Source organism: Puma concolor, chromosome E1 (genome assembly GCF_028749965.1).
Source record: "Puma concolor isolate L17-30 chromosome E1, mPumCon1.1.hap2, whole genome shotgun sequence".
Lineage (NCBI taxonomy): Eukaryota > Metazoa > Chordata > Mammalia > Carnivora > Felidae > Puma > Puma concolor.
The window spans coordinates 39912284-39936895 of record NC_141680.1 but is presented as its reverse complement, the minus strand read 5'-3'; the positions used below and the strand labels follow the sequence as shown (position 1 = coordinate 39936895).

Sequence of the window (24612 nt, the reverse complement as noted above, 5' to 3'; positions counted from 1 at the left end):
GTGCCACCTTCCCCTCCAATCTCATCACCCACAGCAGAGGAGCCCCTGGAGGAGGGAGACTTTGATCCAGAAGTTCCTCCACCCACACCTAAGGAAGGAGTCCTTCAGTCCCCAAACTACCTCCCTTTCTTTGGACAGGCCAGGAGATTTGGTCAGGGCCAGAAGGGCCGGGAAGAAAGAGGGCTGGAGGTGAGGGAGGAGGACTAGGAAAATGGCAGGTAAGCAACAAGCATTAAAGAGATACCTTTAGGCCAAGTGGACAGGGAACAACCTGGAGAGTAAGAACCCTCTTCCCTACCCCTTCTTCCTACACCCTGATCTAACTCCATTTGTGGCAGGATCTTTAGGAGGGAGGATGTGTCTTGGAAAGGTTTGGGGACCCTAGGTGTGGGGACTGAAGCCCCCTTCTCTGCTGAAGTCCAAACAGGAAGCCTGGAAAGGAATGTGGTTGTCCTGCTTTCCAAACCACAAAGGAGGGATTGTCAGGCCTGGCCTTTGACACATGATGCTAAATTGTCCCTTCTCTCTTAAAGAACCCCTACCTCATAGTCCAGGGGTGTGCATATTGGGAGTCTCCCTCGCAGAGACATCCAGTTAATGCGGCAGAAGGGTCCATATTTGTCCACTACTTCGCTGTCAGAGGGTCCTAACTTCGATCTCACTCTCAGCTATCCTGCAGATCCAACCTTTTTTCTGTTTCCCTCAATCCCGCCCAGACTCGAATGTGATCTGCCAAATCTTTCCTCCACTTTGTCACGCCCCCCATTCCGGGTCTTTTAGTGTAAAACCACTTCCTCCCCACTTCTTTACCCCTCAGGCTCCTCCCCATCTTGTCGAGCCCCCCCCCAGGCTCCGCCCATCTCACGCTCCTGGCCACCACGGCAGCCAATAGCTGAGAACCTGATTTGCATAGCGGCGCGGGGGAGCTTAGGAGGGAAGGGGGAGGGACCAGGCGACCTCCTAAATCAAAGTTGGAAGGCGAGGACTGGGCGGAGGGGCCTCCGGGTGCCGGGCTGGGGCCGGTGGGGGGAGGGGGAGAGGGATGGGGGGCGGGCGCAGAGGACGGCGGAGCCGGCCGGACACGGACTGCTCCTCCGCTCCCTCCCTCAGCACATCCCCGCGTCCCCACTTCCCTCCTCCCCTCGCTCCGAGCAGCATCCTCTGCAGACCCTCGGTCCTCCTTCCCGGGGTCGTCCGGCTCCAGCGGCTCCCCGTAATTACCCCTCTTCACCGGCCAACCCGGGAACTTTCTCCACCCGCTCCCGGGAGTGGGGGGGTCGCTTTTTTCCTGGGGCGGATTTTTCCTGGGGTTCACTGGGGGGCAGTCTCTGGAAAAGGGCTTGAGGGTCCCAGAGAGACGTCTGCCACCTGCCCCCAGGGGGCCTGCCGTCGGGTCTTGGCACCCCCTCTTCCTCTCTACCCCAACCATGACCGAAATGAGCGAGAAGGAGAACGAACCGGATGACGCGGCCACCCGCACCCCCCCGGGGACCGTCTCTGCCCTCCAGGAAACCAAGGTAACTCAGGAGAAGAGGCCTGGACCCCTGCCCGGTGCGCCCCCCAGCCCCGGTGCCCATTTCCCGACGCGGTCACCACCGTGGGCTCGGATGGCCCGGGGGTCACGGCAGCGGGACCCGTGTAATGCCGAAAGCTCTGCGCGACGACCGGGGCGAGGGGGTTCGCGACGAGGGGCCGCAAGGAGCCCACATCACACAAGCACGACACGCCCTTGCGCGCGTGATGAGCGGACGCGCTGCCGAGACCCTCCTGGGAGGTTGTAACTCGGCTTTGTTGGAGGGAATCGGCGCAGCGAAGGCGGCGGGAACGTGTAGCGGTGTGTAGCGGGTGTGGGCCGGTGTACGCGCCGGTGTGTGCGTGCGAGGCGCACCCCTCTCGCGCCCGCAGGTCTATGTCTGTAGCTCAGTCTGTCCCTCTGTCTTTGCCTGTGTCTCTCTGAAAATGTCTCTACAACCTGTTTGTCGGTCTTGGTGTCTTTCCCGCTTTCTCTATATGTTTATCTCTGAGTCTCTCCGGTTGTGTCTTTCGGACCCACTGCAGTCCTGCATTTCCCCCTCCCAACCAGGTTAGGCTCCGGCATGTGAGGCCACGGCCCGAGGTGCGTAGCTTCCGAGTGCGCGCTGGGGGCTGCCGCAGCGCTGGCCATCGCGGGCGGGGACCGGGGGACTGTTGTTGCGGCTCCAGAGCAGAAGGGCAGGCAGCCCCACCCCCCACCCCCGGAGCCGGACAGGGCGCCGGGGAGAGGGTGGGTGGAAGCAAAAAGAGAAGTCATCGTAATTAATGAATGTCATAATTAACCCTAATTATGTATGATTGTTACTCCTGCGGGAGTCACAATGAATAAATTATTCCCCAGTGAAGGCAGGCGGAGCCCAGACTCCTGGCGCTGAAGGGATTGGGGGAGGCCACCACTTAAATTTAACCCCCACCTCTAATCTGTCTGCTTCCTCTCCAAGTTCTAGGTGCTCACACTGACCCGCAAGAAGTTCTGCGGGGGAGCAACATGAACTGAGCGGGCTGGGGATGGGGAGAGAAAAAGAGACTGTGTCAAGGGTGCTCTCTGCCCCCTCCCCAGACTTCAGGCCAAAGCCTCCTTCCCTCTCCTCTGCACCCTGGTGTTTTGTTCCCACCTGCTCCTGTTGTCCAGATGAGGAGCGGGGCCACTAAAGACCAAAAATGGGTGGGGTCTTTGGCTCCTTCGGTGTCAAGAGCTCTTTCCAGCGTCTATCTTGCTCCTAATTCTGTCTAGGCCACCCCTCAGGGTAGGAGGTTAATTCAAGGTCAAGGTCATCAAGAAAATGACCAGGGGTAGATGAGTAGGGGCAGGGTAGGGCCTGGCTGAGATACCCCAGGTAGCGTTCCACCTTTAAACAAGAGGGACCCACTGGGTCTCCATGTCAAAGTCTTCAGATCCCAACTTGACCTTCTTCTGCCCCCTCCTGAGAATGAGACTGTGGTCTCTCAGACCACAGAGTTAACTGCCTCTCAGAGACCCAGGTCTGTACTAGGAAAGGAATGAGGTGTTGGGGGTGGGAGGATTTTGTTTGTAACATTTGTGACAGCTTAAAAAAAAACAAAACCCAGAGGGTCCAGGGAGCTGAGCCCCATCCTGAGTTCCAATATCCCTGGCCTTCTCAGTTGCCTTCTAGTCATTCAAGACGGACATACACAATTCCCTTGCTTGCTTCCTAAGGGTATGGGGGCCTCCCAGGCCCTGCCTTTCTTCCCACAGGAGGCCTGGCTGCCCGCCCCCCTCCTTAAGAGCTCTCCAAAGGCAGGCAGGAGCCTGGGCCTTGCTGCCTCAGCAAACCCACAGGCTGCAAGCTCAGCCCTGTGGGCAGGGGGAGGTCAGGGCCCGGCAGGTCTGTACCTCCCTCCTCCCAGCCCAAGGACCATCCAGTGCTATCACCTCTGAATCTGAGCCATGGAGATCCCAAGAGCAAGAGGGGAGGGAAATTGCACACCTTGCCCTGTCCCTTTACCCCCCCTCCCCTAAATCTCACCCCTGCGAAGGACTGTTATAACAATACAGGCTGGGCTGCCGGTCTGGGTGGGGGTATTCAGGAGGGTAGAAGTGGGCAGGGAGAGAATTCAGGGCCCCGCCAGCCCCTTTAGCTCCCCCCACCTCAACCTGTCCCTAAGAAGCTTTGGTCTCCAGACTATAGGGCTTGGGGAGGGGGAAGGAAGAGGGTTGTGGCCCACCCAACTCAGCTTGAAGCAGGTACAACACTGCCCATTAGGCAGTGAAGCCAGCATTCCAGGCTTATTCATCAGTGCTTGGGGTCTCCTGGGCATTTCTTGCCAGCCCAAGCCCAGTCTCCTTCCCACCCTAAGGTTGGCTCGTATCCCTGTATTCAAGCTACTCCGTGACCCTCCTAGTGTCACCATTGCCATCTCTGGGTCCCCATGCCATCCTACCGCTGGGTGGTTCCATCACCCCCTTTAGTGCCATCCCTGGGAAGACCCTGCCATGCCAACATTGCCATCTGAGTCAGCTTGTGCCACATCCGCCACCACCCACCGCCAGCTGCCTAGTGCCCTTTCAGGAGCTGGAGGGAAGTAAGGAGATGCTGTAGGGAGTTGAGGAATAGAAGGGACCATCCAGTATGTGGGGAGGTGGGGAGGAGGCAGGCTGGCCAAACCCAGCCTCTGGGAGGGGATTCAGAAGAACAGGCCTGGTGGTCCAGGCTCTAAGCCAGACAGGCTCCTGGTGCATCATCAGGAGGGAATAACATCCAGGGGGGCCAGCTTGCCAGGGTACATGGCAACTTCTCCCCATGCCAGGCAATGGTTCCTGGGACACTGGGGGCACCAAAAAGATAGCTGATGGGAGATAGGAAAAAGTCCTCTCTGGGAACTAGGAGTGCCTGGCCACGCTGAGCCAAAATGAGATTTGGGCACTCAAACTAGATGTCTCTGAGTGGACAGGCATCAAGCTATTTGGAAGAGGTGCCCCCATCCTGCTCTTCAGCCACAACCCTTGACATCTGCCAGCCACTCCAGGTAGTATGTTGTTCCTTCCTGCTTCTCTGCCCTCCTGGGATCTGGAACCCACAGCTGAGCCAGGGAGTCAGTGAGCAGAATTGGGGCTGCCCCAGTGCTGGGGAACATTCTGTTCCAGAGACCTCTGGTACCCTGCAGAGAGGTAGCTCTTGGCACTGGGGCCAAGGAAAGACCAGGAAAGGGCACAGGCTGGAGAGTAAGGCGGCTTAAAATCTCATCCTGTGGCGATTACTATGGAAACAACAGCTTTGGGAGGGGGGAACATGACTGATGTCTTCAAATATTTGAAGGACTGATATGTAGAAGAGGGGAGTAGCCCTTTCGGGAGCCAAGGGAGGAGCAGAGCCGATAGGCAAAGATCTCAGGGAGGCAGGTTTCAGCTCTATATAGGGAAGCACTTTCCATGGATTGCAGCTGCCCAAAGATGGAATGACTGGCGCAAGAGAGGGTGTGCTTCCTGCCACAGGAGGTGACCAACAGAGTCAGACAACCACTCGGAAGTGACATGGCCAAGGCATTGTGAGATGATAGTGTGGGCTGGGGACCACTCTAGATGGCCAGTCTTTCAGGTTCCTTCCAACCCTAAATTTCATGATTGACCTGGTGGCCATGCCCATGGCATAGCTGAGAAGCAGGGGTGAGGGCCACGGCAGAGCCCAGAGCAGCGGGGCCCTTCTGGTCATTTGGACTTAACAGCCAAAGCCACTGGTTCAAGTTCTGTCTCTGCCACTTACCAGCTGAGGACTCGCTATGGGTGGGTGATTTAACTCCTATGTGCCTATGAGTTCGTCTGCAAAGTGGGACAGTGATTATCAGTGTCTCGGGGGTGGTAATGCCAGGATTAATGAGGTGCTGCTTATGAAGTGCTACCTCAATTCCAGTATTCTGACATGATAGCCCCTCGTCATATCATTAAGTTTAGGTTTTTGCTTTTTGGACCCAGAGCCTTGTGTTGCTTAGAGAGCATCTGGTCCTGACTCCTTTCTCTTGGATGTGGGGAAACTGAGGCCCAAGAGTGGAAGTGAAGTGACCTGCCTTCAGGTGGTCGGTTTAGCTTTGCACCCACCTCCAGCACATCCTCCCAGAGACCTCTTGTGCTCTATGCTCTGGCCCCTGGGCAGAATCGTGAGGGCCTGTGAGAGCCTCCAGCGCCACACTGGCTCACAGAATACATTTGTGTTCTAATTAATTGTCCCTCTGGCCCTCCACTTCTGCCCTAACACCCAGGTATCTGAGGCCTGGGGCCCTGCTTCTCTTAGACACACAAAGAAGCCCACAGTGCTATCCAGGAAGCTGAATTTGGAAAGAGCTGGGGAACTCAGCCTGCCAGACACCCCAAGGCTCTGGCCTCCCAGCTGGCACACTGGGGCCTGCCTCATGTCCAAATCTCTCTCTCTCTCTCTTTTTTAAGTAGACCCCATGCCCGCTGTGGGGCTTAAACTCACAACCCTGAGATGAAGAGTCACATGTTCTACTGACTGAGCCAGACAGACACCCTTAAATGTGTCCCTCTCTGCTTCTCCCTATGTCTTGCTGCCTGCTGGCCTCCCTAGGGCCACACAGGCTGCTTGATGTGCCAGTTGGGAACCCTGGCCAAGTCTCCCTGCCTGAAGCCAGGCCACTGGCCCCTTTTATCTGTCACTGATGGGAATATGTGGGCAGGGGTAAGGGGGCTATCGATAGGAGGGAAGAGGTTCCAGGATCTGCCTAGAGATGTTTCCAGACTTCACTCTGGGCAGACTCAAGAAGGGTATGCTGGGGTGAGCAATGGAAGTAACCCTGGCCTCACTGCAGAATTGACCCCGTGCTCCAGAACATGGGCTGCACGTAGGATTCCAGCCACTGGGTCATCATTCAGTCAACAAATATTCACTGAGCACCTACTATGTCCTGAGGCTGTGTGTGTTGTGGGGGGCCGGGAGGATGTTAAAGCAACTGTTCCTGCCCTCAAGGGGCTCCAGTCTCCTGGAGGGGGGGGAGTAAGAAGTAAATGACCACCACGTAAACCAGATTGGATTTATGATGGAAGTCAGTACTAGGTGCAATGGGCCCCGGAGTGGGAGTTGTTATACTAAATGGAATTCCTGGAGAAGAAGAGACATCTTCCCAAAGGAGGAACAGTCACTGGAAACCCCAAAGGATAAAGAGGGTACTCACTGGATAAGGCAGAGAAGAGGGCAAACACAGCAAAAGCTTGGAGGAATAAAACATGGTTGAGTTCAAGAATCCCCGTGTCTGGGCTGCAGGTGGAAGGCATGGGTTGGAAGGGAAAGCTTGTCCAACTTGCAGAGTCTCATGATTGGGGCAAGGGCCTTGACTGTGTCCTGAAGAGCCATGAAAAGTTTTTAGCAAGGTCAGGGATCACCTCCCTGGCAGGTGTATGGAGAGCAGGGGGAGATGGGCAGGGTGGAGGCAAGGGGTTCCGGACCTGAACTAGGGCAGGGTTGTGGAGGTGATGAGGGGATTATATGCGCCGGAGAGATATTTTGGAGGAAGAATCAGCCTTGAGGATGAGGGTCCAGGATGACCACTCCCCCACTCTCAAGAACACATGGAAAACTGGGGACCTGGCATGTTTTGTTCAGCCCCCAAAGTGTTACTATTTTTTTTAAGTTTTTGTTTTTATTTATTTTGAGAGAGTGGGGAGGGGCAGAGAGAGAAAAGGAAAAAGAATCTGAAGTGGGCTCCTGGTGTGGGGCTCAAACTCACGAGATTATGATCTGAGCCAAAGTCAGGCACTTAACCGACTGAGCCACCAAGGTGCCCCCCATGTATTATTATTTTATTTTATGGAGAGAAAGAGAGCACATGCGCAGGGCAGAGGATTTTTTTTTTTTTTTTTTTTTTTGAGAGGACAAAGAACATGAGCAGGGGAGGGGCAGAGAGAGAGAGGGAGACACAGAATCCGAAGCAGGCTCCAGGCTCAGCGCTGTCAGTGGGAGCCTGAGATCATGACCTGAGCCAAAGTCAGACGCTTAACCGACTGAGCCACCCAGGCACCTGGGGAGTGAGAGAATCTTAAGCAGGCTCCACACTCAGTGTGGAGCCTGCCGCAGGCTCAATCCCATGACCCTGGGATCATAACCCGAGCCGAAATCAAAAGTCCCACACCCAATCAACTGAGCCACCCAGGCACCCCCAAAGTATTATTCTTTTTAACTCGAGTAAATGGTACACCCATTCAATGAAATCCTGCGTAGCCGTAAACATGAATGATGAAAGTCTTTATGTATTGGTATGGAATGATTTCCAAGATTTACTGTTAAGTGAGAAAAGCAAGGCTAGGAAACATAGTACACTACCATTTCTGCAATGAAAAAAAAAAAGGGAAATAAAACCTCTTGAATTTGTTTCCATCCAAATTCACATAAGAGTCTAGATTTCTTTTGAAAAAGTGGAAAACCTGGCACTGCTGGGCTGGCCCCGAGGACAGGCCTACGTTGTCTGGAGCGCACCAGCAGCTGCTCTCTGACGGGCCCGTCCCCCTTCCGCCCTCACCACTCCAATCTTGCGGGCCCAGCCAGAACCCCTTGGCTCATGGAGGTTACCCACCGGGCTCCCGTGGGCATCCGGGAGTGTGACCACCTTCTGGAACGTGGCAGCCTCTCAGTACTTCATCTCACCTCTGGCCCTCAGCCTCAGGCTGCCACTGACCAAGGAGACATCCTGGCCCAGACCTGGTCCCCTCTGGCTTCCACTTATAACCCCCCACCCCCACCCCTGCTTCCCCTTTCAGCTCCAGCGGTTCAAGCGCTCACTTTCCCTCAAGACCATCCTCCGAAGTAAGAGTGTGGAGAACTTCTTCCTTCGCTCAGGCTCTGAGCTCAAGTGCCCCACTGAGGTGCTGTTGACGCCCCCGACCCCGCTGCCCCCTCCCTCCCCACCACCGGCATCTACAGACGGGAGCTTCCCTACCCCGGCCCCCTCCCCTTGCCCAATCCCACGGCCCCTGGCACCACTCAAACCAGTAAGGCTGCACAGCTTCCAGGAACACGTCTTCAAGAGAGCCAGCCCTTGTGAGCTATGCCACCAGATCATTGTGGGTAGGTGCCTGGCCTGTCAAGGAGAGGGGCCAGGGTGGGTGTGGGGAGTGTTCCTAGGGAACCGTCTGATGTTGGGCCCGCAGTCCTAACTGTGCCCCTCACGCTGGGTGGACAAATGAACAATTTGGGGGGGGGTGTCCAGTGTCGCCGTAGGTACTAACAACTCAGGCTTCGGTGCCTTGACTGTATGAGGGGTAAGCACTAGACCCCGAGGCGGACATGAGGATGCCCAACCCCCCCTCCTCTGTCCCATGGCCTAACCTGCCCTCTTTGCTCCTTGCCCTCGGATGCCTCCTCCTTTGCCGAATCCCTCTTGTTGACGCCAAATTCTTCCCAGGAAACTCCAAGCAGGGTTTGCGGTGTAAGACGTGCAAAGTCAGCGTCCACCTCTGGTGCTCCGAGGAGATCTCCCACCAGCAATGCCCAGGCAAGGTGGTGAGTGGGGACCATGCAGGGCTGGCTGGCTGTGAGTGCTCCCCAGGACTGGCATGTGGGGGAATGAGCGCCCCCCTCCAGACGGGTTCCTCCTGTGGAGTAGTCCTTGGGCTTGGGGAAGGCCAAGCTCTCGGTCGGCTGTGACATCCCCATGCCCTCTCTCTGCCTCCCTCTTGCCTTAGTCCTCCTCCTTCCGTCGAAACTTCAGCTCCCCCCTCCTGGTGCATGAACCACCCCCAGCCTGTGTCACAAGCAGAGAGTCCCCACCCACTGGTGAGTGTCCCCCCCATTGCCCCTGATCCCACCGTAGTGTGGTGAGAAACCCACACGTTCCTCAGATGGGCACCTGAGTTGCATGGCTCTTCTGGTTCTTGGCACTTCCCTTCTCTGAATGCCCTTGTCCCGAATGTAGGGTTCATTCATGCATTCATTCATCCATCCATTCATTCATTCATCCTTCAACAGGCATTTTATCAACACTTACTAAGTGCCAGGCACTGTGCTAGACATGGGGACACAGCACTGAAGAAGGTGGAGTTCATGGTCTAGTAAGGGAGCTAGACATGAAATAGATAATCACACAAATCATCCATTAATCACCATTTGCACGAAGGCCTGAACCGAGAAGGATAGGGAATAGAGGATAAGGTAGGCGCTGTCCTCATCTGCAAGGATAGGGAAGGTGTCCAGAGATATGAAGGCTGGGGAGTTAGTCCAAGAGGATCTGGGGAAGACTGGTGTGGGCAGAGAGGGGCCTGGGGGAGGGATGGGGCAGGTGGTTAAAGGAAGGACATCTTGGCTGGGGCCGAGAGAGTGAAAGTGATCCGGGGCTTCAGGGCAGAGCAAGGCTGGCAGCTGGGTGCCCAGCCTTAGGGTGGCTCCTTGGCAGGGGCCAGCGGGAAGGTAGACCCCGTCTACGAGACGCTGCGCTATGGCACCTCCTTGGCACTGATGAACCGCTCCAGCTTCAGCAGTACCTCTGAGTCCCCCACGCGGAGCCTGGTATGTCAGGCACCAGAGGGGCGCCTGGGGGGCAGGAGTCTCTGAGGCTGAGGGTCCGGGGACTGAGCCCTCCCCCCATTTGGCCCCAGAGTGAGCGGGATGAGCTGACCGAGGATGGGGAAGGCAGCATCCGCAGCTCAGAGGAGGGCCCTGGCGACAGTGGTGAGTAGAGGTGGGAGCCAGAGGCGGGAATGGAACACAGTGCAGGCCACTCCCTGCTGCCTGACGCCCTGGCCCTGCCCTGGCATCTCTAGTGTTCACAGCCCCGGCCGAGAGCGAAGGGTCAGGACCAGAGGAGAAGAGCCCTGGACAGCAGGTGAGGTGATGCTGGTGCTGAGCCCTCGTAGGCCAGATTGGAAGGGGACGTCCCTTCTTGTCATTGATGCATAGGTGGGCAAGAGCATGGTGAGTGGGAGTATCACCGCCCCATCATTTGTCCTCAGCCTACGGGGATGGACAGTGCCAGGGTGAGGAGGCGAGGAAGGCAGGGGGTATTTGCCCTCCCACCGCGGAGCCAATGGCTATCGTGCCCACTCCTGGGCCCACTCCCCACGAGTGGGCAGTTCCCGGGTGCAGCAGGCAGAGGAATGTTCCCCTTCTCCATCCTTGGCCCAGTCCCCCGAGGGTGAACACAGAAGGTAGGAGAGTCTGACCTCTCCCTGTCATTGACCCAGGTTCACCGTGTCCCACCTCCTAGCCAACCTCTCCCCACCCCCCCAGAGAGGGTAAGGTCAGGGCAAGCGAACGGTGGGTGGAGCGAGGATCGTGTCCCCCTCCCGTCACTGATCCAGACTTTTCCACAGCCCGCAAAACCCCCTCTGCGGAAGGATGTGGGGCCCATGTACTCCTATGTCGCTCTCTACAAGTTTCTGCCCCAAGAGAACAATGACCTGGCTTTGCAGTAAGTCCTCTTTGTGGTCCGGCCCCCCTGGACAGCCACCTGGCTCCAACCTCAGGGCTCTGCTCCCAGACCTTGGAACATGAGTGTGAGGGGGACCTTCGGGAAACTTCTCCTGGCATGCTTGAGGCAGCTGAGCCCAAAGAAGAGCTAGACTGCCCAGAGTCCAAAAGGGACTGGTGCTGATGTCATATCTTCTGCCCCGCCCGGGCTCTGTCTTAGAGAGAGTCTGCTGTACCTGTGGTCACCGTGTCCTCCGAGGGCGTCAAGAATCCTCCCCCCGCTGTGGAGGGGGGGCATGCTGGGGACCTGGGGGACCCAAGATGGTTAAGATGCAGAAAAGGCAGGTCCCTCCTGTCCGTTTGCGACCCCAGCTCTGTCCTCCCAGGCCTGGGGACCGGATCCTGCTGGTGGATGACTCTAACGAGGACTGGTGGAAGGTGACTTGGCAGGGTGGGGAGCAGAGACACCCCGGTAGGCACCCGACCCTTTTCCATCACTTCAACTGGCACTGCCCCACCTTCTCTCCGGGCCCAAAGACCACCCCTCCTCCCACCACGTGCCCTAGCCAAGCCCATAGGACCAACACTTGGGACTTGCTCTCACCTTGACCCTCCCTGCCTCAGCCTTGTCCCCCTACCCACCTCATGCCCATCGCAGTCCAGAAGCCACCCTACTGGGGGCTCTGGATAGAGAGAGCGCAGGATCTGGAGTTTGATGGCTTTGGCTCTGAGTTGCATCAATGTGGGGCGGGGGGCTCTGGTGCTCATTGCCAGCCTCATCCCCAGGGGAAGATTGGCGACCGGGTTGGCTTCTTCCCAGCCAATTTTGTGCAGCGCGTAAGGCCAGGAGAGAACGTCTGGCGCAGCTGCCAACCCTTCTCCGGGAACAAGGAACAGGGGTACATGAGCCTCAAGGAGAACCAGGTGAGTGCCTGGGCTCTGCAGTGGCTGGAGAGGTGGACATGGGAGAGAGGCGGTGGGGGCACAGGCGACTGCCCTGGAGGAGGACACTGCAGCCTGGCAGCAGGAGGGAAGGCAGGTTAGAAAGGTGTGACCGCGGGGCCTCCTGTCAGACCCTGCTGGGAATCGGGGCTGGTGACTGACACAGGCAGGGGGCTGAATGTGGTTAGAGACAGCTTGGGGGAGGGAAAGAGCACTGGATTAGGAGTCTAGAGGCTGGGGTCTGAATGCTGGCTATACCTCTGTCTTGTTGCATAACCCCCAGCAAGCCCTTTTCCTCCCCTTCCCCCCTCTGTGAAATGGGAGTTCTGCCAGGGCGGTGGTGGGGAGGGGGGGGGCGGGGAGGTGGAGCTCAGGCCAGCCCCAAAGTGCTGCTCAGTGTCTGCTGATGTTCTGGTCTTGCTGCCGTGCCCAGTGCCCTCATGGGATCTGCTCCCATCACCCCAGCTGATGTCTCCAACCACATCTGATCCTGGTCCCATCGTTCCCCGGGGTGGCCCCCTGGGAGCCATCAGCCGGACTCGGGGCCAGGGCTGTAGGCAGGTGCCAGGACTCAGCTCCGTGTCTCTCCCACTCAGATCTGTGTGGGTGTGGGCAGGAGCAAGGATGCTGACGGCTTCATCCGCGTCAGCAGCGGCAAGAAGCGGGGCCTGGTGCCAGCCGACGCCCTGACCGAGATCTGAGAGGAGCCAAGAGAACCCAGATGCCACCCCTGCCCGAGCCTGGCCCTTGCTTCTGGCCCTGGAGAGGAACGGGCATCTGCCCACACTCTTCCTCCCTCTGCCTCTCTCCTAGGAGCCACCCCCCATGGCTTGGGAGCCCTCTGCACAGAGGAAGGTTTTATTTCTTGGGTCCCAGGGTGCCCTGAGGGAGTTGCTGCTCTGGGACTCGGGGGTGAGGAAGGAGGAGAAAGTGGGAGGGAATGAGGAAGTTCCAGGTGGGTCCAGCCAGTGCCCAGACACCCCCAGTTGCCATGCTGAGTGCGGCCCTGGGGAGGGGGGCATTCCTGAGGAATTTTCTCGCTGCTTTGTCCAGAGAGCCTTCTCATGTCCACACCACCTTTGCATGCCCGGCACCATTCCCCCCTCCCCACAGAGCCTCTGCTTGGGTCTATGTGTGTGTGACCCTGCGGCTGCCGCTTTGGAAGTGGGACCTTGGGAAGGTGACTTCCCAAATCCCTCAGCTCTCTGCCCTGGGTTGGGAGGGGATTCGGGGCTGCAGGAGGATCCTGAGTCCACCTCCTGGTGTCCCCACCTCTGTCACTCCATCACTCCTCAGGAAAGTTCTGCGGAAATCTCTCCTATTACTTGAAACCTGGGCGGACAGAGGAGGGGAGGGCCGAGTTCCGGGGATAGCGCTGCAAACCAGAGACTGTCTCCTCAAGTAAAATAGAACAGCCTCATCGTACCCTTGTCCACCGGAAAAGGACACTCAAGAAGGACATGAACAGAAACCGACTGAGAACAAAAAACAAGTCCCCGTTTCACTGTCAGGACTCTGCAAGTTCCCTGGTCCCCCATGGCCAACCAGCCCCAGGGAGTCAGTATTTCCTAGTTCCTGTCCCAGGCCTCACAAGGCCACCCCCCCAGGAGCCCAGCCCTCAGGACTGACCTCCAGATGGCCCTTGCTCACTCCCTTTCTCTGGGCTTTGTAGGAAACACTGCGACCCCTCCTTCAGTGCAGGGGTCCCTCTTCTGGCTGTATCTGTGCCCTTGTCCTGGATACAGAGTTCTGGGAGGAAGAGGGAGTGGGAGATAGGGCAGCAAATCATTGTGTTTGGCCACCAGGAAAGGAAGGGGGTAGGCACCCTGTTGGTGGGTTGGCACTCATGAAGAGGACCCCTCCCTTTCAGGTTGCTTTTCTCTGGTGCCAACCTCCCTCTCCCCCCAAGCTCAGAGCCTCCTCTTGTGCCCTTGATCGTGCCAGCCAATGCCAGTCCCCGTCCTGGGCACAGTCACACCCTCCCATACAGTGGAAGGGACACATTCTCCTACCCACTGGCCCCTGCTCCACTTCTCCCCCTTGGAGGGGGGTTCAAGCCACACTGCCCTGTTTGCTGCCATGGGGCCCCCCTCAGCAATATCCCAGGGGCGGGCCCAATGCCCACTGTACATAAGGCTGCATGATGGGTCGGCTGGGGCACTGCTGAGCCCCCAGGCCCCTAAATAAATGTTTCTTGTCCCAACCTGTCTGCTCTGTGTATCTGCTGGGGAGAGAGGAAGCAAAGGTCCAAGGAGTGGGGCGAGGGCTGGAGGTTCCAAAAGAAGACAAGCCTGGAGGTGGAGGAATTTGTGGCTCTCTGACAGGTGGGGCGCTGGAGCTGGCCCAGATGTTGCAGGGGTCCCCATACCTCCCCACTCCTTTCCACCGCCCCAGCCTGAGATGGGGGATCTGGGGGGGAGCTTGAGAAGAAAACAGGGCGGCAGGGTGGGGGTGGGGGTGGGTGGGGTGGGGGGTGTTGCGGGAAGCTGGAAGGGAAGAGGGTGGGGCTGCGGTCACTTTCAGGCTGGATGCGCACCCGTGTCCCCAGGGGGGCGGAGCGGGCACTCAACCATGTGCATTAGGACCGTTTCTGCCGACCCAGCGACCCAGCGGTGCCCTCCGAGACCACCCGAGGTCAGCCTCGCGCCCCCCAAGCCCCAGGCAGAAAGGCTGGGCGGGAGCAGTCGCCGACAGTGGGGCCCTGAGATGACTCAATCATGCCCGTCATCGAGAGCCTGGCACGAAGGGGGCCGGCAGCGGCGCCCCTCCCGCAGCGGTGCCCGCCGCCCACCTGCTCTCGGCAGAGCTGCCTCTTTCCCCTCCGCCCGCCTGGCCGCGTCATCGCCAAGGCAGGCACGTCCTGTGCTATTTATAGGCAGAGGGGAGCGCAGAGGGAGGGAGAGGCGGGCTGCGGGGGTGCCAGGGCAATGCCGCCAGTGCCGCCAGAATGCAGGGGGTGGGGGCTGCCCCTTCTGACAGGCACCCACCGGTTCTGCCTCCCAGCCCCCCTTCCCCGCCCCCCCCCCCAAAGCAAGGTAGGCCAGGTGGGACCAGACGCTGAGCTTTCTTTGGGACCTTTCACCCAGGGAAGGTCCTAGAGCTCCGCGGGTGAGCCAGAGGAGGATGACCTCCTCTTTCTAAGACCTCTGATGGGGGGAATGAAGACAAGCCCAGGCCAGTGGCTTAAAGAGAGGGGACCTCACATAAAGTGGCACCTGCTGTGCTTGGAGAACCATGCCAGGAATTTTATTTAATCCTTTCAGTGACCCAGTGAGGAAAGTGGTGGTCTCCCCTTTTCACAGATGAAGAAACTGAGGCCCAGGGATATTAGGTGACATACTCAAGGTCATACAGCTTATCCAGCCCGACCTTGCCCCTTTTATATAGAGGGACATTGAGGCCCAGAGTGGACCAGTAACTTGCCCAAGGTCACCCAGCAAATTGGTGACCAAGCCAGTCTCAGAAATCATGTCTCTTGTCCCCGGGTTGAGCTCTTTCCTTACCTGGGTCCCTCAGTGCCTTAAACTAATGAGATGGAAATAGAGACGCCCCAGGATACTGGGCCACGGGCTCCAGGAATCGAAAGCCCCCCCCCCGTAGAGAGTGAGAGCCTTTCAGCCAAGCCTTCTACACACTCCACTTGCGTCTGCCACCAGCAGGCAGCTGGCCTGGACCCCCGCCTCCTCCCTAGCCCATTTGCCGCACTGCTGAGTACAGCAGCTTTTTCGGGTGGCTGAACCACTAACGGCATGCTCACAGCCTGGGGGTTGGGAACAGCTGGTGCCCCCACTATAGCCTCTGCCCTCCTCTGTGCCCACTCTGGGGGTGGCTGGGCCAGCAACACCATTGGCCTGGGGCAGAGAATGCCCAGGAAGCTACTGGTGGTGCCAGCTCACCATTTGGCTCCGTTGTCTGCCCCACACATGCCCTCCCTCCCTCCATCTCTGCCTGAGCTTAACTGGGCATATGTAGTATGAGGCCAGACTTCGGAGAGATGCAAAAAAAAGGGGGAGCCTAGGAATGGAGACAGGAGGCCTAAAAGAGCAGAGAGGTGAATACCAGAGGTCGGCGGGGAGGGGGGAGGGGGCGGTGACACAGAGTGAGCCCCGCTGTGCAGCCTTACCCACCTTGCTAGCACTACTCTCTTTGGCCTTGTCCCCCTTCTCCAGCTCGTGGCCCTACAGCAGCTGCCCGGCACCTCTGCAGCAACCTACTCTGAATCATAGTCTCCCACGTCATCGGGAGGGTCAAAGGTGCTGGTGCTCACGCGGTGCTGAGATTCTGGGGAGTCATTGGCCTCTCTGGGCCTCAGTTTCCTCCCCCAGAAATGGAATTGGATTTGCTCAGGGAGTGTTTATCTGACGGCCGTGAACCCCTTTAAAGGGTATGCAAAATTATATGGTGGGACTAGTTCTAAGATCTTGAGAGAATGGACCTTTCTTTCCATCAGAATTTCTCCAAGGTTCCAGGACCTGGAAGAGATCCAGTGGTTACTTTAGGGGATCGGCCTGCTAAGGGGGCCCTCCCTGACACTGCCCTAGGAAGGGGTTGGCGGCCCATGGAAAGAAGTAACCTCCAGGCCTGGGGTGAGCTTCAGAAAGAAGTGATTAAATCCAAGGCTTCCCAACAGATAGGCTCCTACCTCCCACCTCAACTCCTTCAAAAACAACCCCAAAAGTGAGGGTTTGCTACACCTGCAGCAACCTGCGAGAGAACAGCACCATCTCCTGGTCTAGGGTGGAAACCAGCTTTGTGTTGCAAGTTTTGAACGCCCAGTGGAGGGTCCCATGCTTGGGTTACCTTTTTCTCCTTCCTGTCGTCCCCCCACTGCCTGAGGGCATGGAGGTGGGGTGGCCTTCAATGCCCTTCCTCTTGTGGCCCAGCCAGGCCTGGGAAGGAGGTGTCCGTGTCCTGCGATCCAAGCTGGGAGCTTGACCAGGACTCTTTCCTTCAGCTTCCCCACACTTGGAACAGCAAAGGATTATAGTCAAGAGCTGATGGATAAAGTTCACACAGGTTGCTACAGTGGCAACAGGGAAGGAACCCCAAAAGCAGGTTCTGATGCATATGGGTGTGCATAAGACTCTGGGTCTTTTTTTTTTTTTTTTAATTTTTTTTTTTAATGTTTATTTATTTTTGAGACAGAGAGAGGCAGAGCATGAATGGGGGAGGGGCAGAGAGAGAGGGAGACAGAGAATCGGAAGCAGGCTCCAGGCTCTGAGCCATCAGCCCAGAGCCTGACGCGGGGCTCGAACTCATGAACCGTGAGATCGTGACCTGAGCCGAAGTCGGACGCTCAACCGACTGAGCCACCCAGGCGCCCCAAGACTCTGGGTCTTTGAGTCTGGGCTTTCCTGCCCTAGGCTACCCACCTGCCCCACCCTGTCCAGACTGGACGAGGACCCTAAAGACATAGTAGGAGGGGGTCTGGTGTTCCCAAGGACACACTAGTCCTGCCTTTCTCACGCAAGTGCAGATGGGAGCATCTGCCCACACATCCCCTGAAGTCCCCCGCTGGCCTTCACACTGGTCCTCAGGAAAGGGGAGGGCAGGAAGGAAACCAGGACAGGCATGCCAGTCCTCCCTGTGCCAAGAACTAAAGGAGATGGTCCCTTCTGTGCAACTTTTCTCCCCAGCCTAGACTCTGGCCCTCCATTCAATTGGCCGACTGATGCTTCCCACCTGGACATCTGGCCATTGTCCCTAACCCAGTTGGTTCCTTCTGACACCAGAAGCGTCACCTGCCCAGTCCCCCAAAGCTGACCAGTGTCTGCCAAGTCCCATTTTACTTCAACATCTTGAATGCATTTTCCCACCAACACAAGCCATGTGAAGCCAGCATTTCATGTGTTCCCTCATCTGCGAAGTAGACAAGGTAATAACCCTACTTTACAATGTTATGAAGATTAGAGAATCAATAGGAGTCAGTGTAAAGTGCCTAACAGTCCTTGGTTCGCAGAGCAGATACTTTACTGAAGAATTTATTGGCGGTTCTTACTACCAGCTAAGTGGCAAAATAAAATTTACTATTTACAAAAGGGGGTATGAATTCATTAAGCAACTCACAATGGCTTCAACAGGCTTTCACATCATGTGCCTTTGTTTCAATTTCTGCTGAGAAAAGCTATTTCCTTTATGCCCTGAGATGGGTATAAACCAAAACACTTAAATTTTTTTCCAGGTCATGATCTCACGGTGTTTGAGCCCTGTGTCGGGCTCTGGCTGACAGCTTAGAGCCTGGAGCCTGCTTGGAGTTCTGTTTCCCTCTTTCTCTGCCCCTCCCCTGCTCATATAACCGCTCTCAAAAAATAAACTTAAAACAAAAATTACTTTTTTCAGTAATCTTTGTACCCAATGTGGGGCTCAAACTCACGACCCCTAGTTTAAGAGTTGCATGCTCTTCCTACTGAGCCAGCCAGGAGCCCCCCAAAATCCTTTTGGTAGGAAAAAAGTTTAGAAATTGGGATGCTCCAAAGACCTCAAGGTCTTTTGGGGAGCTTGGGATGGGGTCGGCAGTTAAAGTCCAGGTGGCATAGATTCTAGGCTGGTGGCAGCGGAGTCCTAGCATAGACTTCAACCCTGGACCCCAGGGCACAGTTGGCAAGTGCATGCATATTACTTTCTGATGACTTTGTTTAAACAATGTGACAATTGATGTCACAACTTCTGTTGGTTCCCAATCAACATTTTACACCACTTCCGACACGTCCCCCACTGCCTGCCGTGAAGGGCAGTTTTCAAGCACAGGATTTTGGAGGCTTGGGTAGAAGCCATTCTTCCCCTCCCTTCAGATTAAGCCCTATACTCAACTAAAACAAGATAAAAACAAAAAACCCTCTCTACCGCGGATGGAGGGACACAAGCACAACCAGATGCTAGGAGTCAAGGAAGAAAGGAAACAGGCACCCAGGAAAGGCCGGCATCCCAATGCTCAGTGTGGTTAGTTCTGACCCTCTAAATAGTGAAGACCAACCACACGGCCAAAAACTCTGGAGGCAGAGACTGACAGGTAAAGATTTGTTTTATTCAAGAACTGATCTGTGTTGCTGCCAAAGTCACTATGTACAGACAACAGAGAGGAGATTTTATTTCTTGGTCTCTTCCTCCTTGGACAGAGTCTTGATGATTTCCTCCTTCTTGGCCTGGAGCCTCTCTTCACGGCGCTTGCGTGCTTCCTTGGTCTTAGATCTGCGGGCCTCAGCCTGGTCACTGGATGATGGAAGAGAAAAGATGGGTCAGTTTGAGAATGAATGAGCTGCTCAGTATACAGAAGCACAGGCCCAGACCTCTCCCTCTGAGCCTAGTCAGCTTGAGGAATGAGTCCTCAGGGCCACCAAGAGCTCCTGCTTCCACTAACCCAGTCCCTACCCTGCAATGATGGTAGGTGGTGTAGGGAACAGAGGAGGACAGATTTCTAACACAACAGCTATGATCTGGACAGACTGCTGACAGACAAGCTGTCAAAGCAAGTCAAAATTATGCATTAGTGTATTGCAAATGTCTCAGAAGAACCTTTGTAATAGAGATCAAAGAATCTGCCCCCACAACAGAGGCCAATTCCTGAAAAAACTTACGCCAGAAGCTTCTTGCGAGCCTTGTCTGCCTTCAGCTTGTGGATGTGCTCCATGAGAATCCGCTTGTTTTTGAACACATTACCCTTCACTTTTAGGTACAAGCTGTGATACCTGCAGGGTGTAAGGCGCAGAGGCTCTGGTCAGTGATGGGATCAGAGGCTGGCCCGGCGTCTGCTCCTCTACACCAAGTCCCCAAGTATGCGAGGTTCCTTTCCTCTCTGTTCTGTACGGACTGTTTCCCCCAAACCAAGACTTTTTGTGCAGTTTCCAGATACAAGAGGTTGCCTGGCAGGTAAGTTCAATTTTTGGGCTATTCTGATGGTGTGTGTTTTGGGGGAGGAGGGGGTAGGCAGATAACAAAGGACAGAATGGAAGAATTTTTCTTAAAAAGGCCTAAGACAGGAGTGCCTGGGTGGTTCAGTCCGTTAAGCATTCGACCCCATAATTTCAGCCCAGGTCATGGTCTCGAGGTTCGTGGACAAAGCCCCATAGGATTCTCTCTCCCTGTCTCTCAAAATAAACATTAAAAACATTAACAAACGTTAAGACACGGCTCCCTCCCCAAGGCCAATGGAGGCAGATTGTGGGTCTGTTCAGAGAACAAGCTGTCAAGAGTACCAAATGAGTCTCAGTGGGCCAAGAAGAGGGTGTGCTTACATGTGGCGGTCAATCTTCTTAGATTCACGGTATCTTCTAAGCAGCCGGCGCAGAATCCTCATCCTCCTCATCCAGGTTACCTTCTCAGGCATTCGGGCATTGGCAGTACCCTTTCTCTTACCTGTAGGGAAGAGAAGTTAAGCCCACTGTAGTGCCCCTGGGTCTCAAGTCCATTACTAGAGCCAGCTGACCGGTCACAAGGACAGCTACCAATTTCTTTTTTTTTTTTTTTTTTAAAATTTTTTTTTCAACGTTTATTTATTTTTGGGACAGAGAGAGACAGAGCATGAACGGGGGAGGGGCAGAGAGAGAGGGAGACACAGAATCGGAAACAGGCTCCAGGCTCTGAGCCATCAGCCCAGAGCCTGATGCGGGGCTCGAACTCACGGACCGTGAGATCGTGACCTGGCTGAAGTCGGACGCTCAACCGACTGCGCCACCCAGGCGCCCCGGACAGCTACCAATTTCTAATAGACTTTATAATTCACTCAGTCATGTGGCAAGTGCCCGAACTCATTTTCAGTACTATTAATTCCATTTTACAGATAATGAGACTAAGCATTTCTTTCATTTATTCATTTTAAGGAAGCCTCAACAAGGCTACTATTCCCCATTCACTTGGTGCATAACGTGTGTATGACAGGGTGTGCACCAAGGCAGTATGGTAAGTTAAAGGCGGTGTGACCTTCACCTCCTTAAAGTATCCTAACCCTAGAAAGTAATTTTAGAATTTGCTGGGCAACGTTTTCAAATACCCAATAGAATCCTTGGCATAGTGTAGGGGCTCAATGAACAGGACCTCTTTTTACTAATACCTTCAACTCCAACACTATCGTCAACTTTCTGATTTGCACACAAAGAAAGCTCACCAAATATCAAGGAGTAAGAAAAGGGCTTAAGAGGAGACAAAACGGGGCGGGGTAGACCCTGGATATAGCTCAGTCTAGACTCAGGCAGCTCTAATTTGAGTCTTGGAGAAAGGGGAAGAACACACTTACCAATGCCCATATGTCTGCCCTTCCGGCGGGCCAAAGTGTTTTTCCGGCATCGAGCCCGGGAATGGACAGTCACAGGTTTCCGGATGATCAGCCCATCTTTGATCAGTTTCCGGATCTGCTGACCTGGGAAAACATAATGTATCTAGTCAGTGTGCTGGGGCCTAGCCCCAAGAATACCAGTCACGATCCAGAGTCCAAACAGGACAAGCCAGGGACATCGCTCACATCCCTGGCCCAGTGGGCTCAAAAATGATACAAATACTAGAACTTCTGCTTGTTTCTCTTCTGTTAAGATTCCCCCCCCATCTCTCGAGATGTTTTACAGCACACTCAAATTTTATGTACTTAGGGACGTGTGATCAAAAGTGTGCAGATATGGCCTAGTCCTTCAGATCCTGTCTCAACTATTACCCACTGTTCTGAAGATTAGGATATTTTGAGCACATATCACAATGCCACAAATTCAAACTGGTTAAGGAATTCCCTGATATTGACCAACCTTCTTTGCTTGACCAAACTTTCGTCAGGCTCCCAAACCACCTCCTAGGCCCACCTGTGCACTTCCTTGTAAATTCTAGTTTTTTAAGAAGCCTGCTTAAGTCAATTTAATTAAGCAGAAACCCCTACCCCTGAGAGCAGATCAGTTTCTTCATCCACCAACATTTCCTAGGCAATGCCTGATCATCCCGGCCTGGTCTTCAGCAACAACCCAGTTAGCTCAGTTTAGCCAGAATCCCCCTTGACACTAAGGTTTCCTTTTAATAATCTTCCATACACTGACCCTCACATCACCCTCTTCGCCATGAATTCCTACGTGACCGTGCTATGTTCAGAATGGACAGCAGTCTGTCCCCCAGTGTAAAATCCCACTGCAGTGGTCCTACACTTGCAGCAATGGTCCTGAATAAAGCCTGCCCTACTATCTTTAACAAAGATCGTTGAACACTTTTTTCTGCAACAATGATTACACGGAAGTAATGTGGGTTATGTTGCTATCTGCAGGACTGACACCTGTTTAACTGCCTTGAATAATCACACGCCACGCAGCCTTTGCTAAAGCCTGAGGCCCCAGGTCTGCCCAATCCATCACTGCACCGTTTCCCTGGCCATCTCTACTCCCAGTCCTTGTACTGTCTCCTCAAAACTCCTTCACGTAGCTGTAAAACAGAATATCAACTCTAGCAATAATCATAAATACGACATTGGGTTGTTTCACTGACTTCTATCCTGTCATTCTGGCAAACGGCAGGGACAGGACCTCTGGCCTCTCCAAATTTCTTGGACCCTCCATTTTAGAAAACCCCAGACTATGAGCTTTCCTAGGTTTGTTAAGAGTCAATACGATCGTGAAATCTTTCATCTCATAAAGAACGAGGAAGGGATAAGGTGAAGAAGATCCCAAGAACTCACGGGAGTTGGCATTGGCGATTTCATTTGTCTCATTGGGATCCAACCAGACCTTCTTTTTGCCACAGCGGAGGACACTGGAGGCAAGCCTCTTCTGAAGCCTGAGCATACTGTGACAAACAGAAAACACTATCAGGCTCTGGAATCCATTCCAGGGCAAAAACGAGCATCCCCAGCAAGACCTGCCTTCCAATCATTTAATGTTGTGAAACATACAACATGGAAAGTGGATGATGTGCAGGCTCTCAGTATTCAGGGCAAACATCTCTTTCTCCAACCCCATATTAAGTATCTTTCCTATAGCAAGACCTTTGTTAAACCCTGTGCTGGGCATTCCTGTGGGGCAACGGGCTGTCCTGGAATGAAGACAAAGCCCAAGCTATTCTGTAACTTTTCTGCCTCAGGCTTCTCCTCTGGAAAAAGAGGTAAGACCGGATAAAATTGGATGAAGAGGGGGCTTCTGCCCTTCCTGGACTGAGCTCTAAAAACAAGCGTCTAATGTGAAGAGTCCGAGGCCGGTGTATGTTGTTTGCTAGTCCTTTGCTTCTCGGGCCAGTTTTCGTCTTACCACAGTAATAAACTTATGTTCTGCTAACCTTAATTGTTTTCTTATGTACCGTCCATGGGGTGGAAGGCGTTAAAGTGCTAGGGATCGCCTCACTCCAAGCAGTCTGAGGCCCGCGGCCTACGAGAGACGTGTCCTACGTCACATGGAAGCAGAGACCGGCTCCGATTCGGGGCACCCAGCTAGTAAGGTGACCACAGCCTAGTCCCCGCCGCAGCCCTTCCTCTGCCTGCGCAGGTCACCCGCGATCCGTATGGGGCACGGGGCCCTCCCTCCCCGCGGCCTAGAGTTCTCGGGACGCTCTCTCCCATCTCCTCGAGGCCGGGGCCTAGTGTGCTCCGGCCTAGCCCAAGTTCCGGGACCGGCTGCTTCAGGGCAGCCTCCACCTCATCTCTCCCACCCGCGGCCGTGGAAGGAAGCCCTGTTGCCCTCCCGCACCTCGGATCAGCTAGAATCAGAGGCCCACGCGCCCTCACCTCATGGCTGCGGCCGCAGCGCCGAAAGGAAAGAACTCGCTCTGGCCAGGCTCCTCCCATTATCTGTGAAGGGGAGAGCCCATCCCCTGCTCCGCTTTCGCCATATTCCCCTCCAGTCCTTTCATCTCCTGCCACCCTAAACTTACTCTTATCCTCTGTGAATACTAAGATAATACAAGCGTAATCTCGGGAATCTGTTTTAAACTTAAAAACATACAAAATACACCCTCTCGGTGAGGCAAAGTGGTATAGCCCGACTTCCTACTAGGCATGCGCAGCAAGCGTACCTGATCACGTGGGTAATGGAAGCCGGAAGTTACGACTGGATGGGCGCAGGCGGGTTGTAGTTTTGCTGGAGTGGCCTATTCTTTGCAGGCGTCCTGGATTCTCAGGAATGATGTTTTATTAGCGAGGCGGGGCGGGGCGGAGGGTGGGGGTTGGAATTAGTGAATGGAGTGAGAGAAGATAACGAGCGTAGAGATCAGTTAAGAGAAACCTTTTATTCACTGTCGCAGTACATTGGGAACCCGTGCAGCACAGGGTAGATCACCAAAGACACTAGTTTATGTTTTTGCGCCACTGCAGTCCTTTATCTCTTAGTGTTTCAGTTTGCTCCTTTGTAAAGTGTACGTAATCCTAATATTTCTGTCATCCCTTGTGAAAACCATATGAGTTAATTTGCAAAGGAGGACATGAAGACAAGCTCCTTGGTGATGGGAACCAGTCTTGTTTGGCTCACACTGTCTGTACTACAGGAGGCATGGGGCTCTGCATATAGTAAGCATTTGAAAAATAGTGCATTGGCTGAGTGAATGAATACTTGTGAAAGTTAAAAAAAAATGGAATGACAGGGACATCCATAGTTCTTTTCTCCTGCTCTTAAACACCCAATGCAAAAACCTGAAGAGAGTATTCTAGGGTTCAAGAAACCTAGATTTGAGTCCTGGGTATAACTACTTGTTTGGCTCTAGCTAATCACCCATCTCTATCATTTGAACTTTCCTGGTTGCTAAAGAGCTGAGGAAAGAGAGGAAGAAAAGCAAAATTTATGCCACTTCTTCAAAACAACACAGTTGATGTCATTCTCATTTT

General features: G+C 54.7%; 2 protein-coding genes across 3 annotated transcripts; one reads left to right on the top strand and one right to left on the bottom strand.

Annotated features, from left to right (window-relative positions):
• Positions 1-1046: 1046 nt before the first annotated feature.
• Positions 1047-14046, top strand: STAC2 (SH3 and cysteine rich domain 2). Of its 2 annotated transcripts, none has more exons than XM_086687183.1 (11): positions 1047-1517; positions 8258-8564; positions 8902-8996; positions 9182-9272; positions 9889-10001; positions 10091-10163; positions 10256-10317; positions 10805-10902; positions 11288-11339; positions 11688-11825; positions 12440-14046. In XM_086687183.1, the coding sequence occupies exons 1-11, from the start codon at positions 1428-1430 to the stop codon at positions 12542-12544; spliced, it is 1224 nt and encodes a 407-aa protein (XP_086543309.1). In that variant the 5' UTR covers positions 1047-1427; the 3' UTR covers positions 12545-14046. The 2 variants fall into 2 exon arrangements, with proteins under 2 accessions (XP_086543309.1, XP_025773393.1); XM_025917608.2 differs by having other exon boundaries at positions 8902-8999.
• A 4800-nt stretch (positions 14047-18846) lies between these two features.
• RPL19 (ribosomal protein L19) lies at positions 18847-23673 on the bottom strand. Its single transcript, XM_086687182.1, has 6 exons — positions 23521-23673; positions 22483-22589; positions 21073-21195; positions 20075-20195; positions 19418-19528; positions 18847-19052 (listed from the first exon to the last, which is right to left on the bottom strand). The coding sequence occupies exons 1-6, from the start codon at positions 23523-23525 to the stop codon at positions 18929-18931; spliced, it is 591 nt and encodes a 196-aa protein (XP_086543308.1). The 5' UTR covers positions 23526-23673; the 3' UTR covers positions 18847-18928.
• Positions 23674-24612: the final 939 nt, after the last annotated feature.

Coding starts and splice junctions, on each gene's coding strand:
- STAC2 (XM_025917608.2), top strand. CDS start 1,428: ATGACCGAAATGAGCGAGAAGGAGAACGAACCGGATGACGCGGCCACC. Junction 10,164..10,255: donor GGAGGGCCCTGGCGACAGTG/GTGAGTAGAGGT, acceptor TGGCATCTCTAG/TGTTCACAGCCCCGGCCGAG. Junction 10,903..11,287: donor AACAATGACCTGGCTTTGCA/GTAAGTCCTCTT, acceptor CTGTCCTCCCAG/GCCTGGGGACCGGATCCTGC.
- RPL19 (XM_086687182.1), bottom strand. Junction 19,529..20,074: donor AAGAAGATTGACCGCCACAT/GTAAGCACACCC, acceptor TACACCCTGCAG/GTATCACAGCTTGTACCTAA. Junction 19,053..19,417: donor GCTCGCAAGAAGCTTCTGGC/GTAAGTTTTTTC, acceptor TCCATCATCCAG/TGACCAGGCTGAGGCCCGCA.